This window comes from Equus przewalskii, chromosome 12 (assembly GCF_037783145.1).
Source record: "Equus przewalskii isolate Varuska chromosome 12, EquPr2, whole genome shotgun sequence".
NCBI classification, from domain to species: domain Eukaryota; kingdom Metazoa; phylum Chordata; class Mammalia; order Perissodactyla; family Equidae; genus Equus; species Equus przewalskii.
Genome location: NC_091842.1, coordinates 26,251,378 through 26,275,536, shown reverse-complemented (window position 1 = coordinate 26,275,536; position 24,159 = coordinate 26,251,378). Strand labels below are relative to the sequence as shown.

Here is a 24,159-nt window from a genome sequence, read left to right as displayed (position 1 = left end):
GAAGCTCTTTAATCTGATGAAGTCCCATTTGTTTATTCTTTCTATTGTTTCCCTTCTCTGAGAAGGCATGGTGTCCGAAAAGATCCTTTTAATACTGATGTCCAAGAGTGTACTGCCTACGTTTTCTTCCAGAAGCCTTATGGTTTCAGGTCTCACCTTTAGGTCTTTAATCCATTTTGAGTTTATTTTGGTGAATGGTCAATTTTCATTCTTTTACATGTGGCTGTCCAGTTTTCCCAGCACCATTTGTTGAAAAGACTTTCTTTTTTCCATTGTATGCCCTCAGCTCCTTTGTCAAAGATAAGCTGTCCATAGATGTGTGGTTTTATTTCTGGGCTTTCAATTCTGTTCCATTGATCTGTGCACCTGTTTTTGTACCAGTACCATGCTGTTTTGATTACTGTTGCTTTGTAGTATGTTTTGAAGTCAGGGATTGTGATGCCTCCCGTTTTGTTCTTTTTTCTCAGGATTGCTTTAGAAATTCGGGGTATTTTTTTGCCCCATATGAATTTTAGGATTCTTTGTTCTAATTCTGTAAAGAATGTCATTGGGATTCTGATTGGGATGGCATTGAATCTGTAGATTGCTTTAGGTAGAGTGGACATTTTAACTATGTTTATTCTTCCAATCCATGTACATGGAATGTCTTTCCATCTCCTTATGTCGTCATCCAATTCTCTCAGAAAGGCCTTGTAATTTTCATTATATCGGTCCTTCACTTCCTTAGTTAAATTTACCCCAAGGTGTTTTATTCTTTTTGTTGCGATTGTGAATGGTATTGTATTCTTGAGTTCTTTTTCTGTTGGTTCATTACTGGAGTATAGAAATGCTACTGATTTATGCAAATTGATTTTATACCCTGCAACTTTGCTGTAGTTGTTGATTACTTCTAACAGTTTTCCAATGGATTCTTTGGGGTTTTCTATATATAAGATCATGTCGTCTGCAAACAGCGAGAGTTTCACTTCTTCCCTATTTGGATTCCTTTTATTCCTTTCTCTTGCCTGATTGCTCTGGCCAGGACCTCCAGTACTATGTTAAATAAGAGTGGTGATAGAGGGCATCCTTGTCTCGTTCCTGTTTTCAGGGGGATGGGGTTCAGTTTTTGTCCATTGAGTATGATGTTGGCTATGGGTTTGTCGTATATGGCCTTTATTATGTTGAGGTAGTTTCCTTCTATGCCCATTTTGTTCAGAGTTTTATCATAAATGGCTGTTGGATCTCGTCAAATGCCTTCTCTGCATCTATTGAGATGATCATGTGGTTTTTATTCCTCAGTTTGTTGATGTGGTGTATCACGTTGATTGATTTGCGGATGTTGAACCATCCTTGTGTCCCTGGTATGAATCCCACCTGATCCTGATGTATGATTCTTTTGATGAATTGCTTAATTCTGGTTGCCAAAATTTTGTTCAGAATTTTTGCATCTATGTTCATCAGTGATATTGGCCTGTAGTTCTCTTTTTTCGTGGTGTCCTTGTCAGGTTTTGGGATCAGCGTGATGTTGGCCTCATAGAATGTGTTAGGAAGTGTTCCATCTTCCCTAATTTTTTGGAATAGCTTGAAAAGGATAGGTATTAAATCCTCTCTAAAAGTTTGGTAGAATTCCCCAGGAAAGCCCTCTGGTCCTGGGGTTTTATTCTTTGGGATGTTTTTGATTGCTGTTTCAATCTCTTTCCTTGTGATTGGTCTGTTCAAATTGTCTGCCTCTTCTTGAGTGAGCTTTGGGAGACTGTAGGAGTCCAGGAATTTATCCATTTCCTCTATGTTATCCATTCTGTTGGCATATAGTTTTTTGTAGTATTCTCTTATAATCTGTTGTATTTCTGCAGAGTCTGTTGTTATTTCTCCTCACTCATTTCTGATTTTGTTTATTTGAGCTTTCTCCCTTGTTTTCTTTGTAAGTCTGACTAGTGGTTTGTCAATTTTATTTATCTTCTCAAAAAACCAGCTCTTTGTCTCATTGATCCTTTCTACTGCCTTTTTCATTCCAATAGTATTTATTTCTGCTCTGATTTTTATTATTTCTCTCCTTCTGCTGACTGGGCTTCATTTGTTCTTTTTTCTCTAGTTCAGTTAGGTGTGCTTTAAGGTTGCTTATTTGGGATTTTTCTTGTTTGTTAAGCTGTGCCTGTATTGTGATGAATTTTCCTCTTAATACAGCTTTGGCTGTATCCCATATGAGTTGGTATGGCATGCTATCATTTTCATTTGTTTGCAGGTATTTTTTTATTTCTTCTTTAATTTCTTCAATGATCCATTGCTTGTTCAGTAGTGTGTTGTTTAGTCTCCACATCTTTGTGCCTTTCTCAGCTTTTTTCTTGTAATTAATTTCTAGCCTTGTAGCACTATGATCTGAGAAGATGCTTGTTATTATTTCAATTTTTTTAAATTTGTAGAGGTTTGCCTTGTTTCCCAACATATGGTCTATCCTAGAGAATGTTCCATGTGCACTTGAGAAGAATGTGTATTCAGCTCTTTCAGGGTGGAGTGATCTATATAAGTCTATTAAGTCCAATTGTTTTAGTTTTTCATTCAGCTCCACTATTTCCTTGTTGATTTTCTGTCTGGATGATCTGTCCATTGATGTGAGTGGGGTGTTGAGGTCCCCTACTATTATTGTGTTGTTTTTAACATCTTCCTTTAGGTCTGTTAATAGTTGCTTTATGAATCTTGGTGCTCCTGTGTTGGGTGCATAGATATTTATAAGCGTTATTTCTTCTTGATGAAGTGTCCCTTTGATCATTATATATTGTCCCTCTGTGTCTCTCTTTACCTGTCTTATTTTGAAATCCACTTGGTCTGATATGAGAATTGCAACACCTGCCTTTTTTTCCTTGCTGTTTGCTTGAAGTATTGTCCTCCACCCCTTCACCCTGAGTCTGTGTTCGTCCTTGAGGCTGAGATGTGTTTCCTGGAGGCAACAAATTGTTGGATTGTGTTCTCTAATCCATTTTGCCACTCTGTGTCTTTTTATTGGAGAGTTCAATCCGTTCACATTGAGAGTGATTATTGATGCATGTGGACTTAATGCTGTTAATCTGTCGCTCATTATCTTGTTTTCCTGCATTTCTTTTCCTGTGTGGTTTATCCTACCCATTTAACACTGCAATTTCTTATGCTGGGTTTCTTAGATTTTTCCTTATTTATGATTTGTGACTCTGTTCTGTACGTTATTTAAGTGTCTACCTTGAAGTTTGTATTTAGAATCTCGTGTATAATATAGTCTGTTCTCTGGTGGTGTCTTACCTACTTGACCAATACTAATTTAGACCCTTTGCTCTTCCCCTCCTAAATAATTATTTTCATTTTTTTATTCCAACTCGTCTTATGCATTTGTAGTTAGAGTGCTAAGATCGCCCTTGTTTTGGTAATTTCCTTACCTTTACCCTAATGCTATAATTGAATATTTGCTATCCTGTTCTGGTTCTATCCATCAGTCTCCCTAGTCTGTGGATTGTGTCCCCTTTCTCCCTTTTTTCTTTTTTCAAGTATGAGAGCCTTCTTGAGGATTTCTTGTAATGGAGGGCTTTTAGTTACAAATTCCCTTAACTTTTGTTTGTCTGGAAAAGATTTAATTTCTCCCTCATATCTGAAGGAAATTCTTGCTGGATAGAGTATTCTTGGCTGAAGGTTTTTATCCTTTAAAGCTTTGAATATATCACTCCATTCCCTCCTAGCTTGTAGGGTTTCTGTAGAGAAATCCACTGATGGTCTGATAGGGGCTCCTTTATAGGTTATTCTCTTTTTTTTCCCTTACTTCCCTGAGTATTCTCTCCTTATCATTCCTATTTGCCAACTTTACTTCCATGTGCCTTGGGATATCTCTTTTTACATTGACAAATCTAGGAGATCTAAAACCCTCCTCTACACACATTTCTCCATTGATCCCTAGATTTGGGAAGTTCTCTTCAATAATTTCGTTAAGCACACTTTCCGCTCCATTTTCCTTTTCCATATTCTCGGGAATTCCTATGATCCTTATGTTCTTACTCCTCATTGAATCCATTATCTCTCGGAGATTTTCCTCATTTTTTTAATTCTTAGTTCTCTTTCTTCCTCTGTCTGGCGCCATTCAGGCTGTCTGTCCTCGATTATGCTAATTTTCTCCTCTATGTTGACTACATGGGCATTCAGGGAATCCGTATTCTGTTTTATCTGGTCCATTGTGTTTTTCATCTCAAGTAATTCTGTTTGATTCTTCTTTATGATTTCAGTGTCTTTTGTGAAGTAACTCCAGAACTCGGCTTGTTTCTCTTTCTCTCTACCTCATTGAGTTTTTTGACTATAGGTGCTCTGAATTCATTATCACTTAGTTTACCTAATTCCAAGTCCTCAGGACTTAATTTGTGTTTTTATTGTTTTCCTTCTGGTCTGGGGCTTTTATAAATTGCTGGATGGTAGAGGAGCGTTTTTTTCCCATGGTGGTAGAATTCAGTTGCAGTTACAGCCTGTCGCCACTAGATGGGGGTCGAGAGCGGCGTGTTATGAGGTCTCCGCCTTGGGGCAAGATGGCTGCGCCCACTAGCTTCGCTGGGGCGGAGGGGCTGTAACTCACACGCGCCAGTCTGTGTTCAGATCAGTTCTGTTCTCTGGTCTCCCAAGGCCCTTAATTTATGGGGTCCCTGTGGACGGAAGCTTTCCCCCCGTCAGCAGGTCTCCACTGAATCAGCGGCAGGAGTCCTGGATGATGCCCCGGTCGCATGGCCCCTCCCCCGCTCCCTCCTGACCCACGCCACAGTGATTGCAGACTCTAGGGGAGGGAGCGATGTTCTCTCCTACCGTTCCAGTGCCTCCGAAGGTGTAAACCAAGGTTTATGATCTCTGCCTTCTTGGAATTGTAGGTCTCTAACGAGCTGGCATTATTTTTGTTCTCTGAAATTCAGTTCTTCCAATCTTTTGTTGTATTTTGGAGGGGAGAGAATCCCGGGTCAGCTCACCCCGCCATTTTGCTCTGCCCCCTCCTCTTCTGGATTTTTACGTTTTGTTTTCTCTTTGCATCTCAGTTTGTGTAATTTCAACTGTCTTGTGTTCAGGTCTCTGATTCTTTCCTCATCAAAGTCAAATCTACTGATGATCCTGTCAAAGGCATTCTTCATTTTTGTTAGCATGTTTTTTGTTTCTAGAAATTCCATTTGACTCCTTCTCAAGTTTTGATCTCTCTGATAGCATTACCTGTATGATCGTGCACGTGCAGAAAAGAGTTAACAAAGACGACCTGAGAGTACCTTTCTTAGATAGGCATGTTTGCAAGGTTGGCCCTTGGCTGGTATATGGGAACTTGGATGGTAAACTGTTCCCTACACTGATATAAAACAACCTCTAAATGATAAGGGTAGGCGACTGTGCCTAAACTGTTTGTACAAACAATATGATTTATGCTGGATATTTGCTGTCTAGGAGTTTGGAATTTTGGTACAGGCTATGCAAAGTGTTCTTATGTGACCAGCCTCGAGTCAAATCTTGGGTGCTAAGTTTCTAATGGACTTCTCTGAATAGAAACATCACAAACATGTTGCTGGACTTTCATTGCTGGGGCAAGCATGAACTCTGTGTAGACTCTTGTGGGGTTACTTGAGGAAGCCCACCGGTGAATTCCTCCAGGCTTTGCCTGTGTCATTTCCTCCTATGATGCAGCCATGTTTACTTACTATACTACTATAATAGGTCCCAGCTGTGAGTATAACTATATGCTGAGTCCCAAGAGTCCTTGTAGTGAATTTCAGAAAATAGGAGTGGTCTTGAGGATCCTGGACACATCTACCTTTCCCTTTAGAGCCTTTAAATTATTAATCATAGTAATTTTAAATTCTTTGATATTTCAAATATCTATGTCTTATCTGAGTCTGGTTCTGATGACTGACTTGCCTCTTTGGACTGTGTTTTTCTTAACTTTTAGTGTGCCTTATAATTTTCTGTTGAGACCCAGACATATTATCTAGAACAGTAGATATCAAGGTAAATAGGCCTAAAATGCGAGAATTCATGTTAATTTAGCCAGGAGTTGAGCTGTGTTTGAAGTTCACAGTTACTCTAGATACTAGAGACTTGAAATTCCTCTAGTAACCCCTTTTATGTCCCTCCTTGCCTTCAGGTTTTTCCTTTGTGCTGCTCCCTAGAGACAATTTGTCTCTGAAATTCTGCCAGCTTGGAAAATTGATAAGTGGCAGCAGTATTCACTCTGTTCTGTATTTGCTGCCACTGGGATGTGACAAGTACCCACCAAGACTGAATATGTAGAAATAATCCAACTCTCCAAACAAAACATCTCCATAGGCCTAAAAACAATCTTTACAGAAAATAATTGGGATTACCTTCAATCCTTTTTCCCTTTCCCACACAACGGATCGCATGATGGAAAGTACAGTTGGAGAGAACATGAGTATGAACATCAAAGGGAAGAAATTACTAGTGATCCCAATTAATTCATCATGAGGATAAGCTGGGTATGGAAATCTCTGTACAAAGATGCTGATACCATCAAACAGCTTCTGTCTAGCTGTGCTCTCATGATACAGCATGATGGCCTTATCTAAGGCATGCTGCACAGCCAGGAACCCTTCTCTGAGGTACCCTGCATGATAAAACAAACATTGTCAAGTAAAACAGACTAAGGAACAGCTTAGACACACAAAGAGCAAGGCAATTCAAGTAAGTCACAGCTTGTCACCTAAATAAGCTAAATTTACAGTTGTATCAAGGCCAATTGAACATAATTACTCTGAGAACCTATCATAGTTTTGACATCGAAGTAAGGGATACTTCTTCAGCTGAATATGATGCACATCTTCCCCAAACTAAATATATTCAATGAAAGTGGTTGGCTTGCTAAATGCAATTTATGTCTACAAAGAGAATGTAGATTTAATTAAATACTGGAGAGATGAAGGCTTGGAAATGTAAAGAAAGAAATGAAGCTCAGAATGACAGATATATTCTGGTGAGTAATGCAGAATGGTCCCCAGGGAAAATTGCTTCACTGAAACCAAGACAATTATACAACTAGAAGGCAGCTTAGGGTTTAATTTGCTTTTCTTTTACTAATTTTTTAAGGTTGGAACTCAGATAATTAACTTTAGGTTTTTCCGTTTTTCTAATATGAACATTCAAAACTATAAAGTTCTTTCTAAGCATTGCTTTGGCTGTATCCGCCAAATTTTTCTCCCAAATCTTAACATGTCGATATTTTTTCATTATTCAGTTTAAAATGTTTTCTCATTTATGTATGACTTCTTCTTTGACTCATGGATCATTTAGAAATGTGTTGTTTAATGTCCAAATATTTGCAATTTTTCTAATTATCTTATTGTTCTTTAATTTAATTCCATTGTCATTAGAGAACATACTCTATATGATTTCAGTCTTTTTAATTTCAATGAGATTTGTTTTATAACCCAGCCTAAGAATTACCTGGTGAAAATACCATGTGCATTTAAAAAAAAAAAAAACATGTATTCTACCACTGTTGAGAATTTATTCTACAAATGTCAATCAGTTCAGGGATATTGAAAATGTTATTTGTATCACCTGCTTCTTTATAATTTTTTTGTTTACATGTTCTATTACTTGCTGAAAGAAAGATATCTATGATTGTGGAATTGCCCAATTCTCCCTTTAATTCTGTCATTTTTGCTTCACGTATTTTGAAGCTCTGTTATTAGATGCATACACATTTATAATTGTTATATCCTCCTGACCAATTGGACCTCTGTCTTGAAATCTATTTTATCTGATATACATAAATCTGCTTCAGCCCCTTTATGGTTATTGTCTTTAACCAAATTTAGGGCTCTTCTAGCCATTTTTCTCTTCACTTTTTTTCCTGCCCTCTTCTCACTTATCTCTCAAGGACTCTGATTACAGATATGTTAGAACTTTCAGTATCTTCCCACATTTCATTGAAACTCTATTTTTAATTTTTTTGTTTTTGTTTTTCTGATTGAATACACTTTATTATTCCGAGTTCACTTACTCTTTCTCCTGTCATCTTCATTTGGCTATTAAATCTGTCCTGTATTTTCCAATTCTAGACTTTGTGTTTTATTCCTTTTTTATTGTTTCTATAGTTCTCTGCTAAGATTTCTTATCATTTCTTTCATTGGGCACTTATTTTCTTTTATTTCAATGAAAATAGAGCCACCTTAAAAGTCTTTGTCTGCTAGTTCCATTATCTGGGTTCTCCTGGAGTCTATCTCAGTTGATATTAAGGCACAGTAGACAAAATCATTGTAATAGTAATATTATTGGTTTAAGAATAGACAGACTACTAGGAAAAAAAGAACTTGAGGACAGATTATTGTAAACAGTTTTTTGGAAAAGTTTTTCTCTATTTGGAGAAAAATAATAGTGAATCTCTAACCAAAGCCACATACAAAACTCCTCATGGATTAACAACGAAATTGTAGGAGAAAAAAACATAAAAGAAAAATAGGAGAATATTTTTGAACTTAGCAGTAGGAATGGACTTCTTAAACGAAACCCCAGAAGAACAGACCACATGGGAAAAAATGAATTACATCAAATTAAAGATTTCTGTTCAATAAAGAACAACACGGATCAAATCAGAAATTGGAAAAAGAAACTTTTAACATTTGGAACCAGCAATATATCTAGAATGTATATGGAACTGAATATTTATACTGAACTATACCTGAATACTTATAAATCTTTAAATAAAGTTTGTGTTACATTATTTGAAACTCTGTGTTCTGTGGAGGGATTGCTGTTTTTAAGTTTTAAAATATCAAAAAGATTCTTTTATGGTGATATAGCTGAAATATTAAGCACAGCTTCCCATTCCTCCGTTGATTCATGCAATAGATCTTAATTTTCTACTCACTTCCCTGCCAATCCTTCTTAGACTTTGTACCCTTGTCTCCATTTGTTTACTCCTCCTTAATTTGAATGTTATCTAGCGTTCACTTCTTCATCATCCTTTGTCTGTCTAAAATTTCCCTCAAAATAGTGTGGTATTAAGGAAACCTAAGGGTATACTTCCTGTTCTCAAGTAATATGCACTCGGAGATAAGAAGTGAAATGTCAAAATACAATCCCAACATCTGAGAGAAAAAAAGTCATTCTCTGAAATATCTTGATCAATTAAATAAATTATTATACAAATTGTGAAACGTAGGTCACAGGCTTATTCAGCAACAATATAAAACAAAAATTTTGTGTACAGAAAACAAACAAAAACCAAAGATAAACTATGAGTGTCACCACTTGGTAAGATGCAATCACTACGATACCATGTCATTTCTATCCATGCTAAACATTGCTATGCCTCTGTCTCTCATAATTTCCAGGAGAAATTTCATATTCCTTCACTTTACACACTATGTCTTTAATGACCTATTTGCCCCCTAGCCTCATCTGTAACAGCCTCCCACATGCACCCTCTATTCTAACTACGAAAACAAACAAAAGGCTATGTAGTTCCCTAAATGTGGCGTCCTGTCCTGAATGTGTTCATAATTTTACTTCCACTGCCTAGAATAATCCCCACCTATCTCTAGCTAATTCATACAGATACCTGTAGATCCAGCTTAAATTCTTTCTTCCTCAACAGACTTTGTAAATATTATTTTTAATGATTGTCTAATAGGTACATCGATTTTCTTATTTCTAATACTGTTTCCAATATTTGTTGCTAATGTTAGAATGTGCATAGCTCTTTTCTTCTATTGAATATTTGCTAAAGATAAAATCTCAAGATGGTAAACCCAAATTCCATATTAAGGGTTTTTTACATAAGATCACATACAAAATAAAAATTTGAATTAAAAATCACCATCACAATTTAACAACTTTTAGATCAAATCAATAGAATTATATATAGACATGAATAGGAAAGCAATGCCAACATATGAACATGTATGTATTTGGAAAGCAGAACATTAAACTACAACTACATGAAGATAAATATATTGATATAAGAATTGAAAAAGGATAAAGCATGGTATATATAATATATATTATATATATTTATATATATTATTGCATATACATATATCAGGTTTACCACACGTATACAATTAAAAAATAGTTTTGGTAGACTATAAGTTTAATTTAAAAAATTACCACAGCAAGTTAAAAATGAACATATTATACATATAATTGTATATGTATATATATGCATATATATATACGATAACCATATATATACATATATTAGTCTGCAACTGTGATAATTAAGTATGCTTGAGGATCTGCTCACCAGGACTTCCTCCATCCTGATAATCTACATTCCTGGGTCCTACAGAAGGACGACTAGGAAAGAGTAAGGATGTTCTCCAGCCTACCCTGTCTGGCCACCAGACAGTCCTCTGTATCCTAACGAAACGCAGGTGATATTTTACCTAGAAGGAGCAACAGGAAACAAACTATGTTTAAAACCCAACAAAACTGAAAAGCAAATATTAGAAATAAAGGAAAGTTAAGTCCAGATGGGAAACCAAGTGATTTGAAAGATGAGACTCATCTGATGTCAAAGTGATTCTGAATGCCTGGAAATGACTGACTCCAAGCACACATATATGCTCCAATCATATCTACATTTGAAGTCCTCTAAAAATGTAGGCATTTCACAAAAATGAGATTTACACATGGCTGATAAATATATGAAAAGCTTCTCAATGTCACACAATGAAATAAAAGGAAATTAAAACTACAGAGATATCTTTCTTACCTATCACACTGGAAAAATCAAAAGTTTAACAACATACTCTCTTGGCAAGGCTGTAGACAAACAGGCACTTTAATACATTGCTTGTGGGATACAAAATGGCATGACTGTAATAGGGAATCTGGCAATGTTTTACAAAATTACATATGCATTTATTGATTGATTCAGCAACTCTACTTTCAGGAACAAACTTGGAATATACACCTCCAGCAATATGAAGAAAACATATGCACAAGCTCGTTGTAGTATTATCTGTGGTGGCTATATATTGGAACTAACCTAAGTGCTCATACACAGGAGATTGCATAGACCATGATAGATCTACACAATAGAGCCATGTATCTGTTCAATGTATAGTTAGAAAACGGAAATCATACTAGATAACTGAAAGGGTAAGAGAATTTTAAGTTATCAGCAGGAAGAAGCCACCAGCCCTAGGACTAAGGGAACAAAAACAAGAGTTTGGAATTAATAAAAACTATAATCGTAGAGGAGACATCCTGTGAGGCTGAAAACCAAACCTCTGAGGAGGGGGCACAAGTCAGCTAGAGCACTGTCTCAAAGCTTTAAAGAAGGATCCTTTGAGACTGGGACTTAGTCTGAGAAGCAGCTCCACTTGCCTAGTGCTGGTTATCTTTGAGAGAATGTGAAAAGGCTGATTTTGAAAAGTGTTGAACTATCTGCAAACTGAATTTGGCTGCTGCTATGGGAAGAAAGTGCTACCGCCAAAACAGAGAAGTGCTGCTGGGACGTCATTCACAGGAGCTACAAGCAGACAGAAAGCCAAGAGGAAAGCTCAAAGTCCTTCTTCTCACCCCAGTCTTGCCTCTAGTCCGCCTCTAGTGCCCTTTATTAGCAGAGTATCATGTAAAGCTGGCTGAAAAAGCAGAAATACAGCTACAGCATTAAAGAGAAGAATACAGAAGAATAGATTTATGGTTCAGAAAGAAAGAGACCTAATGACAAGTATGCTACCTTTTGCATAAAAAAGGCAAAATGAGGTATACATATGTAATTTATACTATTTATATTATATATACAAATTTAAGTGTATGTATCTATATACATTTATATTTTTATAAATCTATATAATTTATATTTATCTATCAATACATTTAATCTTTAGATACACTGCAAAGGAAGTTGGCGACATTAGTACCCTTCCACCAAATACTTCAGCATTTACTAGAATTCAGTATTTCTTTATAGTTCTTATTTGAGGTAAAATTTACATACAACAAAATGCACAAATCTTAACTGTATACATTTACTTAACTGTACGTGAGTTTTGACAAATGCATACAGCTATGGTAACCCAAATCACTATCGAGATAAACATTACCCTGACTCTAGACAGTTCTTCCATGCCCTTTTCCAGTTGATCTCAACCACACTGCCTTGGAAATATAATTTTTCTGATTTCACCACAGATTAATTTTGTCTGTTAGATAATTTCACATAGATGGAATCATACAGTTTCGTATTCTTTTGTTTAAGGCTTCTTTTACCCAGCATGATCCCTTGAAATTCATTAAATTGCTTTTTCAATAGTTCTTTTTTGATGCTGAACAATATTCCATAGTATGAATATAACAGAGCCTATTAATTCTCTGGCTGATGGATACCTGGCTATTTCTAATTTTCTAATTTTTGGCTATCATGAATAAAGGTGCTAAAACAGTCCTTTTTTTTTTTTTTTTTTGAGGAAGATGAGGCCTGAGCTGACATCTGCTGCCAATCCTCCTGTTTTTGCTGAGGAAGACTGGCTCTGAGCTAACATTTGTGCCCATCTTCCTCCACGTTTTTTTTTTATATGTGGGACATCTGCCACAGCATGGCCTGACAAGTGGTGCATAGGTCCACACCTGGGATTCAAAGTGGCAAATCCCAGGCCACCCAAGCGGAATGTGCAAACTTAACCACTGCGCCACTGGGCTGGCCCCGCTAAAACAGTCTGGTACAAGGTGTAAAACAGTCTTGTACAACTCTTTTTGTGAAAATATGTTTTCCTTCTTTGGGGTAAATTTGTAGGAGTCCAGCTGATGGATTGTAGGGTGGATGTGTGTTTAGCTTTATTTGAACAAACAAAAATGGTGCACATTTTCCTAACCTGGTCATATCATTTTATATTTCCACTAACAGTGGCTTCACATACTTACCAACATTTCGTATTGTCAGACTATAATTTTAGCCTTTCTGGTGGGTGGTTAGTGGTATCTTAATGTGGTTTAAATTTGCATGTTCCTGATGTCTAATGATATTGCACACTTTTTCATGTCTTTATTGGATATTTGTATATCTCCTTTGAACAAGTGTCTATTTAAACCTTTTAGTCATCTTTGAAATTGGGCTGCTTGTTTTTTTATTACTGAGTTGCAGGACTTTTAAAAATATCTTGGATACAGTACATTGTCAGATATATGCTTTACAAATAAGTTCTCCAACATTGTGTCTTGATAACTCATTTTGTTAAGTGTATTTTAAAAAATTAAATTTAGTAAGACAATTGTAGATTTACATGCAGTTGTAAGAGATAATAAATGAATTGTGTGTAGTCTTTACTTTTCTCCAATGGTAACATTTCATAAAATTATAATATCACAACCAGGATACTGACATTAGTACAAATCACTAATCTTATTCAGAGTCCCCCAATTTTACTTGTACTCATATGTGTGTATGTGTTAAGTTCTGTACAATTTTATCACATGTGAAAGTTCTTGTGCCCCCTACCACAGCCAAGATACCAAACAGTTCCATCAACTCTTTTTTCCAATAGCTATCCTCTGACAACCAAGAATACGTCCTCCATTTCTAAAATTTTGTAATTTGAAAAATGTTATTTAAATGGAATCATACAGTATTAATTTGGGAGGATTAGCTTTTTTTCCACCCAGCATAATTCCCTGGAGATTCATCTAAATAGTTGTGTGTGCCTATTTATCTTTTTTATTGTGGTAAAATACAAATAACATAAAATTTACCATCTTAAGCATTTTTAGGTTTACAGTTCAGTGGTTTCAAGTACATTCACATTGTTGTGCAATCATTAACTACCATCCATCTCCATACTTCTTTTCATCTTGTAAAACTGAAACTCTATACCTATTAAACAATAATTACTCATTCTCTCCTCCCCCCAGCTCTTGGAAACCACCATTATACTTTCTGTCTCTGTAATTTTGACCACTGTAAGTACTTCATTTAAGTGGAATCATACAGTATTCGTCTTTTTGTGACTGATTTATTGCACTTAGAATGATGTCTTCAAGGATCATTCATGTTGTAGCATGTACCAGAATTTCCTTCCTTTTTAAGGCTGAATATTCTATTGTATATTATATACCACATTTTGCTTATCAATTCATTCATCAATGGAGTCTCGGGTTGCTTGCACAATGTAGCAATTGTGAATAATGTTGCTATGAACACGGGTGTACAAAGATCTCTTCGAGACCTTGTTTTCAATTCTTTTGGGTACATACCCAGATGTGGAATTGCCAGGTCATGTGGTACTTTTATTTTTAATTTCTGAGGCCCTCCATACTGTTTCCACAGCAGCTGTACCATTTTACCACCAACAGTACACAAGAGTTCCAATTTCCCCACATCTTCACCAACACTTGTTTTGTCTTTTTGTGGTAGTAGCCATCCTAATGGGTGTGAGGTGGTATCTCATTGTAATTTTCATTTACATTTCCCTAATGATTAGTCATGTTGAGCATTTGATCATGTGCCTATTGGCCATTCATAATACATATCTTCTTTGGAGAAATGTCTATTCAATTCCTTTGCCCATTTTTTGAGTTGTTTTTTTGTTGTTGACTTTTAGGAGTTCTCTAAATATTCTGAATATCAAACCCTTATCAGATATATGACTGGAAAATATTTTCTCCCTTTCTGTGGGTTGCCCTTTTGGTCTGTGGATAGTGTCCTTTGATGCACAAAAGTTTTTAATTTTCATGAAGTTCAATTTGACCATTTTTTCTTTTCTTACCTGTGTCTTTGCTGTCTTATTGAAAAAATCTTTGCCAAATTTGATATTGTGAGCTTTTGTCCTATGTTTTTTTCTAAGGGTTTTGTAGTTTTAGAACTTACATTTAGGTCTTTGATCCATTTTCGTTTAAGATTTTATTTTTTCCTTTTTCTCCCCAAAGCCCCCCGGTACATAGTTGTATCTTCTTCATTGTGGGTCCTTCTAGTTGTGGTATGTGGGACGCTGCCTCAGCGTGGTTTGATGAGCAGTGCCATGTCCATGCCCAGAATTTGAACCAACGAAACACTGGGCCACCTGCAGTGGAGCGTGCAAACTTAACCACTCGGCCACGGGGCCAGCCCCTCTTTGATCCATTTTGAGCCTACTTTTACATATTTGGTTAGTAAGGGTTCAAATTTATTCTTTTGCATGTGTATATCCAATTTTTCCCAGCTCCATTTGTTGAGAAGACTGTCCTTTCCACAGTGAATGGTCGTGGCACCCTGTCAAAAATCATTTGTTGATACATGTGAGTTTTCATTTCTGGTCTCTCTATTCTATTCCATTGGTCACTATATCTGTCTTTATGTCTATACTACATTGTTTTGATTACTGTAGCTTTGTAGTAAATTTTGAAATCAGGAAGTGTGAGTCCTCCAGTTTTGTTATTTTCCAAGATTGTTTCGGCTATTCAGGGTCCCTTGAGATGCCACATCAATTTTAGGATGGGGTTTTCTATTTCTGCCAAAAAAAGGTCATTGGGAATTTGATAGAGATTGCACTGAATCTGTAGATTGCTTCATTATTACTGACATTTTAACAATATTAATTGTTAAGTGTCCATGAACATGGGATGTGTTTCCATTTATTTATATTTTCTTTCATTTCTTTCAGCAATGTTTTGTGGTTTTCATTGTCCGAGTCTTTTACCTCCTTGGTTAACTTAATTCTTAAGTATTTTATTCTTTTTGATGCTATTGTAAATGGAGTTGTTTTTGTTATTTTCTTTTCAGATTATTCATGTTTGTGTGTAGAAATGCAACTGATTTTTGAGTGCTGATTTTGTATCCTGCTACTTTGCTGAATTCATTTATAGCTCTACCAGCCTTTTGTGTGTGTGTGGAACCTCTAGGGTTTTCCACATATAAAATCATATCTGTGAACAGAGGTAATTTTACTTCTTCCTTTCTCATTTGGATGTCTTATATTTCTTTTTCTTGACTAATTTCTGGCTAGCACTTCCAGTACTATGTTGAATAGAAATGGGGAAAGCAAGCATCCTTGCCTTGTTCCTGTTCTTAGAGGAAAAGATTTCAGTCTTTCACCACTGAGTATAATGTTTGCTGTGGGTGTTTCATATACGGCTTTCATTACGTTGATAGTTTCTTTCTGTCCCTATTTTATTGAGTGTTTTAATCATGAAAGTTTGCAGAATTTTTTCAAATGCTTTTTCTGCATCAATTGAGATGATCATGTGTCTTTTTTCCCCCCTTCATTTTGCTGATGTGGTGTTTAAAACTGGTCAATTTTGATATGTTGAACCATCCTTGCATTCCAGGAATAAATCCCACGTAGTCATAGTGAATAATCTGTTTAATATGCTGCTGAAGTCTGTGTTCTAATTTTTTTTGATGATTTTTGCATCAATGTTCGTAAGAGATAGTGGTCTGTAGTTTTCTTTCTTCTAGTGTTTTTGGCTTTGGGATCAGGGTTGTGCTAGCCTCATAGAAAGAGTTAATAAGCATTCCCTTTTCATTATTTTCTTCGGAAAAGTTTGAGAAGGATTGGTATTAGTTCTTGTTTAAATGTTTGGTAGAATTCACCAATAAGCTGTCAGGTCCAGGGCTTTTCTTTGTTGTAAGATTTTTGATAACTGATTCAACCTCCTTACTAATTATAGGTACTTAGATTTTCTATTTCTTCATGACTTAGTCTTAGTAGGTTTTATATTTCTAGGAATTTGTTCATTTTATCTAGGTTATCCATTCTTTGGGCATACAATTGTCCGTAGTACTTTCTTATAATCCTTTTTATTTCTGTGGAGTTGGCAGCAATGCCCCCACTTTCATTTCTGGCTTTAGTAATTTGAGTTTCTTTTTTCTTAGTCCATCTAGCTAAAGGTTTGTCAACTTTGTTGATCTTCCCAAAGAATCAACTTCTGGTTTCATTGATTTTCTCTACTGTTTTTCTATTCTCTATTTCATTTATCTCTGCTCTAATCTTTCTTTCTTTCTACTGGCTTTGGGTTTAGTTTGTTCTACGTCTAATTATTTAAGTTGTAAAGTTAAGTTGTTTATTAGCGATCTTTAATGTTTTTAATGTAAGCGTTTACAGCCATAGATTTCTCCCTTAGCTTTAATCTTGCTGCACCACATAAATTTTGGTATATTGTGTTTTCATTTTCATTCATCTTCAAACAATTTCCCTTGTGATTTCTCCTTTGATCCATTTGTTGCTTAAAAGTGTCCTGTTTAATTCCCACAAATTTTCAATTTTACATTTGCTATTGATTTATAACATCATCCTTTTGTGGTCAGAGAAGATAGTATCTATCTTTTTCATCTATTGAGACTTAATTTGTGGCCTAGTATATGGTCTATCCTGAAAAATGTCATGCGTGCACTTGAGAAGAATGTGTATGCTGTTGTTGGGCAGAGTGTTTTGTATGTCTGTTAGATCTGGGTGGTTTATTGTGTTGTTTACATCCTCTATTTCCTTACTTATAGTCTGTCTAGTTGTTCTATTCATTATTGTGTTTGGAGTGAACTCACAATTTTGTTGTAGAACTGTAGAATTATTGTAGAACTATCAATTTTCCTTTACATTCTGTCAGTTTTTGCTTCATATATTTTGATGGTCTGTCATGAGGCGCACAAATGTTTATAATTGTTAGATCTTTTTGATGTATTGAAACTTTTATTAATATATAATTTCCTTCTATGTCTCTTGTAATCTTTTTGACTTCAAGTCTATTTTGTCTGATATTAGTATAGCCACCCTTGCTCACTTTGGTTACTTTTAGCATGGGATATCTTTTTCCATACTTTCAATTTCAACCTTTTTGTGTCTTTGGATATAAAGTGAGTCTCTTGTAGATGGCATATAGTTGGATCATGTATTTTTATCCAGTCTGCCAATCTCTGTTTTTTGATTGGAGAATTTAATCTATTTACACTTAAATTACTGATAAGGAGGGACTTATTTCTGTTGTTGTACTATTTATTTTCTACATGCCCTACAACTTTTTTGTCTCTCATTTCCTGCATTACTGTCTTCTTTTGTGTTTAGTTTGATTTTTTGCAGAGAAATGTTTAAATTCATTTCCTTTTGTGTATATTCTATAGTTATTTTCTTTGTGGTTACCATGAGGATTACATAAAATATCTTATAACAATGTAACCTCCTCCTTCTTTGTATATTCTGGATGTTAAACCCTCAGCAGTTATATGATTTGCAAATATTTTCTCCCATTCTATGAATTGTCTTTTCACTCTCTTGATAGTTTCCTTTCATGCACAAAGGTTTTAATTTTGATAAAGTCCAATTTATATGTTTTTTTCTCTTTTTAGTCATGCTTTGGTGTCATATCTAAGAATTCATTGCCACATCAAGGTTATAAATATTTACTCATATGTCCTCTTCTAAGAGTTTCATGATTTTAACTCCTATATCTGGATTATTAGTCAATTTTGAGTTATTTTTTGTATATGGTATGAGATAGGGGTATACTCTCATTCTTTTGCATGTGGGAATTCAGTTATATTAGCAGCATTTGTTGAAGAGACTGTTCTTTCCCATTGAACGGACTTTGCACCACTTTCAAAAATCAATTGGCCACAAGAATATGAGTTTATTTCTGGACTTTCAATTTTACTCCATTGGTCTGTTACTATTCTTATACCAGTGCCACACTGTTTTGATTAGTTTGATTTGCTTGAGTAGTGTTATAGTAAGTTTGCAACTGAATCCTCTGTTCTTTTTCAAGATTGTTTTGGCTATTTGGGCCTCTTGCAATTCTATATGAATTTGAAGATTAGCTTTTCTCTTTTCACAAAAAAGGTTGCAATTTTGATAGGGATTGTGATGAATCTGTAGGTAGCTATGGGGAGTACTGATATCTTAACAATATTAAGTCTTCCTACCCATGAACTTGGGCTGTCTTTCCATTTATTTGGGTCTTCTTTAATTTCTTTCAGCTATGTTTTGTAGTTTTCAGTGCACAATCTTTGCACTCCTTGACTCCATGTATTCCTCTGTATTATATCCTCTGCTCTGCCTACTCTACTATTTAGCCCTCCAACTAGTTTTTTATGTTATTGCATTTTAAGTTTATAATTTTTATTTTTTTTTAAGATTTTATTTTTTTCCCTTTTCTCCCCAAAGCCCCCCGGTACATAGTTGTATATTCTTCGTTGTGGGTCCCTCCAGTTGTGGCATGTGGGACGCTGCCTCAGCGTGGTTTGATGAGCAGTGCCATGTCTGCGCCCAGGATTCGAACCAACGAAACACTGGGCCGCCTGCAGCGGAGCGCGCGAACCTAACCACTCGGCCATGGGGCCAGCCCCCTAAGTTTATAATTTTTTGCTCATAACTTCTATTTCTTTGCTAAGATTTTCTATTTTTTTAATTTATTCCAAGATCATTTTAATTTGTTGTTGAAAGTTTTTATGATGGCCGCTTTAAAATCTTTGTCAGATAATTCCAACCTCTAATTAATCTCAGTGTTCATGTCAGTTGATTGTCTTTACTCATTTAAATTGTGGTTTTCTTGGTTCTTGGTGTGACAGATGATTTTCTATTTTATCCTGTTCACTTTGTCTATTATGTTAGGAGACTCTAGATCCTACTTAAATCTTTTATTACATCAGGCAGTCAGTCTTTTTCAGTTCAGCATCCAGATACTGGTCTACTTTTGCGAGCTGAGGTTTCAATGACAATTTAATTTTCAGAGCCTTATTAGAATTAATTTTGTCTTTTAGTTTATGTGGTGCCACTGGGGCTCCAACTGGTTCCTGGTGGTACTGCCTAAGGGGACAGAAAGGGTTTCCCTTCTGGGGGAAGAGGAGGCCCATGGGACAAAGAGCCTTCCCAGGCTGGACCTCTTCTGTTCTTCTTGCCAGTTTCACTTGTCTACCCTAGTGTTTCCCGGTGAGACAGAGGATTTTTAGGCCCAAAGGAAGGAAGAGGCTTTCCTGACTGGGCACTGATAGCAGGATCCTATCTGTATGGAACAGAGATTGCTTCTTGAGCTTGGGATTTCTTGTAGTGGGACAACCTACCACTGCTCCCTGGCTGCCCTTATGAATCTGGACACGAAAAGGGAGGGTCAAAGGCCTATAGGGTCAAAGAGGCTTCCTAGGCTTGGCCACTTGTGGCTGGGTCTCCCTTGATGGTTCTACTGGCCCATCAGTGTCTTGCCGTGAGGGGTGTCTCAGGCCTGTGAAGATGAAGACACTTCCTAGACTAGGCCACTTGTGGCTGAGTCCTTCTTGCTCCAGTGCCTCAGTATATATCAGCAGGGGAGGGGCATCTGAGACCTGGTGGGGAAGGACAGTATTTCTCCTGGTCAATAACTGTTGGCAGCACTCCCTATCATTCCTCATTGCTAGGGGTCTCAGAGTTGCCTGATGTCAGAAAGGCTTCCATTTGATCCTGGAGTAGAATGGAGCCTACATAGGCTGCCTTCTATTGCTAGGTTGGGAGTCAGAAAATGCTGGGTCTTGGTTGCTTTCTGTTGGGCAGGGTACATTAAGATGTGTGCCCCTGCATTGTTCCTCCAGGCCTGGGGTCTTAAACCAGTTTGCAGCCTTCTTGCCACCTTTCAGAGTTTTTCCTTGTTTGCCTCTGCATTATTTCCAGGGTTTATAGTTGTGCTAAGTGAGGAGGGGCAGGGAGAAATAGGTCCATACTATCTTGTCTAGACCAGAAGTCAACAGTGTCTTTTGATGAGAAGTTTCTAATTTTGATTAAACCTAATCTATTAATTTTTTCTTTTATGGTTATTGCTTTCTGTGACCTGAAAAACTTTTGCTATCCCCAAGTAAAGATGGTATTTGTCTATGTTTTATTCTAAAAGTGTTATAGTTTTAACTTTGACTTTTAAAACTATAATCCATTGTGAATTATTTTTTGTGTGTAGAATGAAGTAAGCTCAAGGTTTATTTTTTCCATATACAAATCCAATCATTACAGCACTATTTTTTTGAAAACATCTTCCTTTCCCTCAATCAGATTTCTTTGGTGCCTCTGTCAAAAATCAAATGATTATATTCAAGAAAGTTTATTTCTAGGCTTTCTATTCTGTTTTATAGATCTATTTGTTGATCATATTCCAGTAACACACTGTAATGATTATTGTTGCTTTACAATAAGTTTTGAAGTCAAGTGCTGTAAATCTTCCAACTTTGTTATTTTTTTACAAAATTATTTTGGATATTTTAAGACCTTTGCATTTGCATATACATCTAGACCTCATAAACAGGAAGTGACAAGTACTCTTAATGCCCAGGTAAGACACCTGCTTACCAGAGATTGAGAGATAAAGGCTATAAAGATTCAGGGCCTGGCTAATTGGTGAAATTTTTATGGGTCAATGTCTAGGGTATGCTAGGATATGCCCTCAAAGTAAACAATGATTTGCTGCACACTGTACTCCTAAACATTTAAAAGAGGCATTGCACTTGGTGGGTCTCTTTTTGGTGAGGCCTCTTTCTTTTGAATGTTGGAGGTGGCATATACCACACTTGAGACTAGTGGTCAGAACTATTCATCAAGTGAAAATTTTCAGTGGGGCCCAGAACAAGAAATAGGTCTAGAGTAGGAGTACAGGCACACAACATGCTTCAGGCAAGGGACCTATTTTATAGTGAAGGAGGTGCAACGATGGGCACCTGACCACTGGATCTACAGTTCTTATCATATTCTACATCACTCAGAAGCAGCATACCTGAGAGAAGAAATTGAAATGGTCTATTAAAATTCAGCTAAGGTGCTAGCTTTGGGACAACATTCTGCTAATCTGAGACACTGTTCTACAGGATGTAGTCTATGTAATTAACAATAATTAATAGATGGCTCTGTGTCCCCAGTAGCTAGAACATAAGGGTATGGGAACTAAGGCATGGAAGTAGATTGGCTTGTCTTATCACCACTCCCAGAGATGTGCTTGTGGAATTTATACTGCCCATCCCCATAACCTTAAATTCTGCTGCATTAAAGGCCTCGTTTCATGGGGCAGGAGGAACACTTCCAAGAGGGCACATAGTAAAGCTTCCATGAGACTTGTATGATTACCACCTGGGTAATACTGAGCTACTCACACTTGTGCACCAAAAAATAAATGAGTTATTATATGAAAGGGAGCAATTAACCATGATTAACATGAAGGGCTGCTATTGTACAATGAAAGCTGAGAGAGATATGTCTGAAACTTGGGGGTTTCACTGGGGTGCCTCTTGGTGCTTACTTTTCTACTGATAACAGTGAATATGCATTTGCAACAACCATGGCCTGACAACTGAGGACTCAAGAAGGGTACAGTTCACCTAAACAGGTAAGTAAGATATACCCTGTGAAGGGCTGGTCGAGAGTGACTAAAATCTAGAATGTGAATGTGTAAATATTTCCTTATATTAAAATTCTTCTGTTGAAATACCTACAGTAGTGTCTGTGTTCCCATATGGATTTTGACTAATAGAAATATACACAGATTATAATGAAAGGACAGAAAAAGAAGGTTGGGTGTGGGAGTTGAATGGAAGTTCACAGTCGCACCTCTATGGTAGAGACAATAATGTGACCTAAAGCCTAGAAGCAAAAAGTAATATTGTGCATTCAGGGAACTTGTAGCCATTAAGTATTGCTGGAGCATAAAGTGTGGTAAGGATGGCAGAGATGGGATTGGAGAGATATCCAGGCACCAGGAGACTGATAGCATATATCTTGTGAAAACACTCTGGACACGAGCCTGAGGTAATGGGAAGTCACTAAAGTCTTTTTATCAGGACAGTGACATGATTATATCTGAGATTTAGATGGGGATCATTGTGGCACTTGTGGATAAACCAAAGATCCTGTCAAGAAAGTCAGCTAAGATGGGGAAAAGCTGGTAGATATTAGAAGGTCTATGCTATATATGAACTCATCGACAGAGATCAAAATGTTTGTTTAGAAAACCATCAAAACAGACCAAACAGCATCTGTACATAAGATCCCCAGAACTCACTCATCTTAAATATTCTCACCACACACAAAAAATGGTAATTCTGTGAGGTGATGAATGTGTTAACTAACCTTATTGTGGTAAGCATTTTGCAATATATACGTGTTTCAAATCGTCACATTGTGTGTCTTAAACTTATGCAATGTTATATGTCAACTGTATCTCAATAAAGCTGGAAAAAAACCAGCCCAAGTATTGGGTAAACAGTTCAGGGAATTTTGGTGTTAGGAATTGAGTTTGAATATTTGGGGACACAAGCACAGTTGGGCAGCAATGAAAATAAAACTTGAAATGGCACTGAAGATCCTTTGAGCCAATATACACTGTTGAGCCTAAATCTATATCAGCATATGGATAATTTTGACTTAGTAAATGGAAGGAAGTTGGCACAGAAGAATAGAGTTATGGAAGGATGGGACATACGAAAAGAACATGTACTATCCTACTAGTCGTTTTATTAATCTTGCCTTCTACTGACAAGCTTCTGTACTCTAAACACAGAATTTGGCTCCATATATTACAGACTGACTATTTACTTCCATCACGACCAGGATAGCATGTTTATAAGATCTGCTAAGGAGACACCAAGTTCAAAGCACTTTCTCTCTCCTTCCCGTGGGCTACGCTATAATCAGATTCTTTTTCAGTGCCTACAGATGTACTAATTTTGAATCAATGTGGTTGAGGTTTCTCTGAAGATTTATGAAAGGACTTAAATTCTGTGTTTCATTTAAAGAAGGAGGATTTTTCCACCCTTGGTCACCTGCTAGTGAAGATGCATCTGCTTTGAGGCTTATTTATTTCATCACGTTTTGTAGAACTAGAAGCACTGCTCGAGTAGTCAAAGTTTTCCATGAGTCTGAGGCCTTGTGTGTAGAAGATACAGTTCTGCCCTTATCAGCATAATGCAATAGTTAAGAGCACAGGCATTAAAGTTACTCAGATCTGGATTCATATTCTTGCTCTACTGTATACTAGTAGTTTGATCTTAGGAAAATTAGTTTCTTCACTCATAAAATAGGGTTAATACTATCAAATTCATTATAATGCTAGAAACTGGAAGTGCAATTACTGGAAAACTATTTAGAATACTCTAAATAAAACTTTCTCACCTGAAGTGGCAGAGGGTCACTGCTATTTTTGAAGTCATAGTCAAAAATAATGGCAGCCAGCACTTTACGAGATCCATAGTCATACTTAATGTATTTCTCAAACTCAGTTTCTGAAGAAAAGCCTTTAACTGTAAAGAGGCAAAATTTTTCACTTAAATAAAAATAT

General features: G+C 36.4%; 1 protein-coding gene across 23 annotated transcripts in view; it reads right to left on the bottom strand.

The window, feature by feature from the left end:
- LOC103567621 (phospholipid-transporting ATPase ABCA3-like) overlaps nt 1–24,159 on the bottom strand; it is a 223,642-nt gene that overhangs the window by 174,359 nt on the left and 25,124 nt on the right. For 21 of the 23 annotated variants that reach the window (XM_070568409.1, XM_070568408.1, XM_070568411.1 and 18 more), the window contains 3 exons: nt 23,994–24,121; nt 10,217–10,358; nt 6,315–6,574 (listed from right to left, as the gene is read on the bottom strand). The exons of the other annotated variants lie outside the window; for them this stretch is intronic. In XM_070568409.1, the coding sequence (XP_070424510.1) occupies nt 6,315–6,574; nt 10,217–10,358; nt 23,994–24,121 (530 nt within the window). The remainder of the gene's footprint in view (nt 1–6,314; nt 6,575–10,216; nt 10,359–23,993; nt 24,122–24,159) is intronic. 23 annotated transcript variants of the gene reach the window in all.